The 5,999-nt window shown below is 48.8% G+C and overlaps 1 protein-coding gene across 1 annotated transcript; it reads right to left on the reverse strand.

The window, feature by feature from the left end:
* Window positions 1-3,642: 3,642 nt before the first annotated feature.
* LOC123095952 (phenolic glucoside malonyltransferase 2) lies at window positions 3,643-5,386 on the reverse strand. Its single transcript, XM_044517521.1, has one exon. The coding sequence runs from the start codon at window positions 5,265-5,267 to the stop codon at window positions 3,879-3,881; it is 1,389 nt and encodes a 462-aa protein (XP_044373456.1). The 5' UTR covers window positions 5,268-5,386; the 3' UTR covers window positions 3,643-3,878.
* Between the last annotated feature and the right edge of the window lie 613 nt (window positions 5,387-5,999).

Genomic DNA, 5,999 nt, shown 5'->3' on the forward strand with positions numbered 1-5,999 from the left:
GGAGCTGGATTGAGAGGCTACGACGTAAGTCGACAGAGAGTCGAAGCCTATTCAGCGGGAAAAAGCGAGTGACATGCAGTTCGGGCTGGAGCCCAGTGGTCTGATGGAAGCGTGAAACTCGTCATCGGTCGGTGATGATCGGTGGTACTCTGCAGTGGGGGTTGAGTGGTGTGGGTTCGCGACCCTTGAGACTCGACCGGGACAGCGGAGGCTCGACGCGGTAATAACGCCGAGGCGTGCGGTATGCACGTGGCATGGAGACGGGCCAGGGCTCTGGTGGTCATACATGTGGTGAGACAACTGCGAATTTGACTCGGGATGACTACAAGCAACGGTGAAATTCCTACAAGTTTCAGATCCATCAGACCACTGGGCTCCAGCCCGAACTGCATGTCACTCGCTTTTTCCCGCTGAATAGGCTTCGACTCTCCGTCGACTTACGCCGTAGCCTCTCAATTCGAACTTGCACGACTCCTCAGCAATCCAGGGCCTTGGGCCACCTCTGACACGTGCACCTGGGTCGCGTCGCTGCTGCCGCAATTCGCGTACGCCGCCTGACGCTCGCCCGATCGATCCACCTGATCGACCGCCGCACGTCTCGACTCACATATTGGATGCCACACATAAGAGTTACCTGAACAAAACATCACCGCTCCTTTCTTGACCGCCTGTCTGAAACTTGTAGGAATTTCACCGTTGCTTGTAGTCATCCCGAGTCAGGTGATGATCACTTTCACGCAGATCAGTGATCAGTGTGTGATGGCGTTGGACGGATACTCTGGAAGTTGGGAGCACAAACTAGAGTAACAAGAAACTTAATTTTGCTCGAGTGTTGACTGTGATCAAGAAAAGAAGGGACTACAAGTTACATGTGGAGTCATATGGAGTCTTTGGAGTAGCAGCGGTACTCATGGGATAAGCTCAAGTCCAATGTACATGGAAGTTTGACGCATTGACGAATTCAAGGTGGTGGAGAATATTCGCCAAGGTGGAGTTTGTTAGAGTTGTGTCGAATATTGTGTACAAGGTAGGTTACAGTTGGACTGTAAGTTGTATTGTGTTTAGGTAGGATATGGAGTCGTGTCCTAGTAGGACACTTGTATCCTAGGCCTCTCATATATAGCGGGGCTAGACACACGATGTAACATATGCCAACATAATAGCATAGGCACGTAAGGGGGAGCCGGCGGCGTGTGCCGGCGCCCGGGTGGCCGGTGTGCGGTATTGTGACGGTGTCACGGGAAGGAGCGCCCGTAGTCAAGCCCCGGGATGTACCATATCGGTGAACCTCGTTAACAAATCTCAGTGTCGTGCTCGTGTGATTGCTTGATCCTCGGATGATCGACGAAGTGCCTCGAATTTATTCTAACAGCGCTCGATAAGTGGAGCTGGTAAATACAGTAGTATGACTTTTCCACTGCTAGTTTTTTTTTTCTTTTTCAGAAAATTCTACTGCGTAGATTTCGATTTTTCCAGTGGTTACGAGGCCCTTGTTGCTTGATGTGAGCAAAAACCAAACTAGCTTAGTTCTTGCCTCTTTGAGTCTTTGTAGAAAAAAATGGGCACACGGTTTCGTACATAAAAGATACTACTATGTGAAAACAGCCATGCAGGGTTCTAGATGCTGCTGTAAATAAAATGATGAGAGCGGCGATAGAGCTCCCGGGCTCGCTGCTCACGCTATGTGTTCCAATGGCACAACGACGCGTTGGTACGGGGATTGAATGGGATCGTAGATAGGAGGAAAAGCTACCTAGCGTCCAGCACTGTTATACGGTGACTTCGCCGTTTGATTTGACGACGCCGGTGCATAACGACTCGCGACCTTCACGAAACAGAAAAAGTTAGGAGCGCATTTCGTAAATAAAAAAAACTAGTGGAGCGGACACTCTATATTATTATTTTTCTTTTCTTTTCCGGTTTTATTTACTCCCTCCGTTTCTAAATATAAATCTTTTTAAAAATTCCACTATGGACTACATACGGAGCAAAATGAGTGAATCTACACTCTAAAATCTATCTATATACATCCGTATGGAGACCATATTAAAATATCTAAAAGGATTTATATTCAGAAACGAAGGGAGTGCATTTTAATTCAATTTTTGTCTTTTGGGTAAATACACGTGCTAAAAATATATAATATTCACATACATCAAAGAACTGCTCGTGGATATACAAAATTTTCAAGTGTACTTCAAATTTTTTTTTATGCGTGTACTAAAAATATTCACCATGTTAAAAAAATCAACTCATATTTTTAAACAAATTCATGATGTATTGTAAAACTTGTTTTTCATGCAATAAAAATTATTCATAGTGTAATTCATACATGTTCATCGGGTAATATCAAAACACTCATCATGCGTTAACATGTTTGATAGTTACATCAACATTTTTCAAATGTGTGAAAGTGTTCATCGTGTATTAAAAATCTTCATTGGAGTTTATAAAAATGTAATCGTGTATATATAAAAAATCATTGTGTTTTCCAAAATTGTTCATAATGTAATTCAAAACCTTTTAGCGTATATTTGAAAGTGTTCATGACACTCGGGCCCTAATTATTCAAAACCTTTTACAAAATATTCAACATGTAATTACAAAATATCATCATGTATTAAAAACTGTGCATGACATATCTTTTAAAACATCATTACTAAAAAAAGTTCACCCTACACCAACCGGGACTAAAGGCCCCCAGCCCCCCGGCGCGGGCTCGTGCCACGTGGTGGGCCTTTGGTCCCGGTTCGTGTTGAACTGGGACTAAAGGGGGCACTAAAGGGCCTTACGAACCGGGACTATAGCCCGATTCTGCACTAGTAGGGTGAGGGTGAGGGCGCAGCGGAGGTGAGGGTGAGGCGTGCTTGCTGATAGCTTTCATGGTGGTGACGGCCGCCGGCCGGCGAAAACATCATCGCCATCATCAATGCAACACGCAACACTGTGTTCTTTGCCATCTTCAAGAAGCGGGAGGGGAGGTGAGGGTGAGGGGAAGGCGGAGAAGATGAGGGGAAGAGGGAGAGAAATCCCGGCGGTCGGCCAACACATAAACCATCACCCCACTTCCATTATCGGGCCGGCCAGCAAATAACCCAAATGATAACGCCCACATATGTGACACGAAGCAACATTGCCCAAACGCCTCCATTACCATTCATTTTACCACATCAAAACATATGACATCAGCAGGAATTTTTTTGATTTTCAGCTATAAAATGGTTTATCTTCTAATAAAAAAATTCAATTAAAAATTCGTTTTCATCATTAAATCCGTCCCGACAAGATCTTCAAAACTAGATCCCATGTTGATATGTTTCGACGAGAAAAAAAATTGGCCAAAAGTTGCCATGATGTTTACACTGTAGTTGCCATAGTGTTTACACTAAAGTTGCCATATGACAATTTTAGTTTATTGATCATGGCAATTATAGTATTTTGACCATGGCAATTCCAGTACTTTGACCATGGGAATTACATGTATCATGGCAATTTTAGTTTATGGTTCATGGCAAGTCTAGTTTCCTAATTTCTCGATTTATAATAGGTCAAAAATTACTTTTAAAGATAGAAGACAAAATAGCTGAAACATATCATGGCAACTTGCCGCTGCCATGGGCGTCACCCCCCTGCAGCTCCTCGTGGAAGAAAATTTGGATTATATACCTCCACAATAATTTTTTACCGAGAAAATTAATGTGCCAGCATCACTAGCTATGGATATGCATATGCATGATGGATTCAGTGACCATTGTGATATCTCAGTATCTGGACACAACCGACTAGACGCTACATAGCTGCTGCTCAACATCCAGTGCACATATCAATCTCACCTGACGAGCTATCACAATTGCACAGCAAAAAAAATTACTACTTGTTTAATGATGATGAAGCGAGTCAATGGCATCTCGGAAGCACTCTTGGAACCTCTGCATGCCAGCCGCCGGCAGAGAGATGCCCACCTCGATGCCGCCGGCGCTGCTCCGCCCTTCTGCCACCGCCATGGCACCGGTTCTCGCCACGGACACGATCTCCACCTTGGCCGGCCGCCCGAACCCAAAGTCCACCTCGTACACGCGGAACCTCGGCGACCCGGCGACAGTCCACATCCCGGCCATGGCAGCCTCCCTAAACTTGTCCAACCACAACGCGATCGTCTCGGGTGACCTGATGCCGCGCACCGCTTCCTCGATCGCCGCAGCTAGCGCCGTGCACGCGACGAAGAGGCCGCTGGCGCCGGCTTCCGCGAGCTGGTCCATGGGCGCGGCGTGCATGGCGCCGCCGACGCAGTTGCCGAGGTACTCGTCCGGGACGGGAGGCTTCATCCGCGCGCGGTGGTCGACGGGGAAGACCAGGTACGTCGGGCGGTCGCCGCCGTTGCTTCCTGCATCGTCTCTGGCTCGCTGGTAGCAGGACCACATGAAGCCGAAGGTGGCCACCAGCGAGGAGCATCGCGGCGGCGGCGCGCCTCGCCGCGCCGCTTCGCTGGCTACCACGTCCTTGACACGCTGTATGTCTTGTTTGGACAGTGTGAAGGTGGCGAGGAGCTTGTCGTCCAACTCCTTGACGTGCTCCATCTCGTCGGCCGACGGCATGGCTTTGACGAAGACGTCGTAGAGACCCGTGGCGTCCTTTATGAGAGTTCTGTCGATGACAGGAGGTGACGGAGCGACGACGCCGGTGCCGGCCGCCGCCCAGGTGTGCAGGAAGCGCGTGGAGATGGCGCCGTCGCAGGCAGCGTGGTGCACGGCCACGCCAATGGCGAGGCCACGCTGGAGCACGGTGGCCTGCAGCGCGAGCACCGGGCCCCCCTTGGGAAGAGGCGGTGCGAGCGGCCCGATCTTGCAGACCTCCCTCGGCTTGTCAACCACGAGCTCGTCGATGTCAACATCGTCGCGGTACTCGGCGACGGTGAAGGTGACGCCGTCGCCCGGCTGGTAGTAGATCTCGTAGCGGTCAGCCGTCCCAGGCGTGAGGCGGAGGCGGCCGGCGAGCGGGTAGTAGGCGTGGAGAGCCTGGGGCAGCGAGGTCCTGAGGTTGGAGAGGATGGCGGGGACGTCGGCGTCGGCGGCGAGGCGGTAGAAGAAAACACGCTCGACGGGCGGGGAGTTGAGCCAGAGGACGTCGAAGAAGGTGAGCGGGAGGGAGGACTCCAGCGGGGCGGCACCGGCGCTCGGCGAGGGCGCTACGAGAGTGGTCTCGAGGACGCTGAGAATCGCGGGTGGCGAGGCTTGCACTGGAACTTGCACTTGCTGCGCTGGCGCCATTGCTGCTATTTGGTACTAGGAACTTGCACTTGCTGTGCTGGAGTACTAGGAAGTATGCACTTGGACTTGGTGATGAAGCAGAGGCGCAGAGCAGCTTAATACTAGAAGGTCTGTATGGCTTGCTCACATCATCTCTGACGACAACGTACCAATTCTGGTGGCGCCGAGATTTCGAGTTTCCCCGTGGTTACCAGTTGCTGCCCGATACGTGTAGCTAGCGAACACGTTCTTGACTTCTTGTCGACAGATCGACGTGCAGCGAAGCTGCTTCGTAAGTGAAAGATATGTGAAAGGATCATGCATGCATGCTTCTAGATGCTGGAGGAGTCAAGTAATACATTTTGACCTATATTTTTTCGTATATACATATTAATGACCTTTATAGCAGCATCTAGAAGCATGCAGGATCCTTTCACATAGTAGCTGTCGGCGTTCATAGCCACTATCTAATTATTACACAAAGATCTCGTATATATTTTCTTTTAATTACACGAATCGCGGCGATTAAATGAAATGGTCAATAGGATCGACCAAGAAATTGGTATATCGCAGTTAGCAGAGAAACATCAAAACCATATGAAATAAACAAGGCAAAAGGAAAACAATACAATTCGCAAATATGAAATATGCATTGTCTCCACCATTAACATATTCAATTTTTTTATTGTATATTTTTGTATCCCATCAAGCAAGCCACATCAACATCATAAAAAACACAATTTCGCCATGCGG

Source organism: Triticum aestivum, chromosome 4D (genome assembly GCF_018294505.1).
Source record: "Triticum aestivum cultivar Chinese Spring chromosome 4D, IWGSC CS RefSeq v2.1, whole genome shotgun sequence".
Classification (NCBI taxonomy): domain Eukaryota; kingdom Viridiplantae; phylum Streptophyta; class Magnoliopsida; order Poales; family Poaceae; genus Triticum; species Triticum aestivum.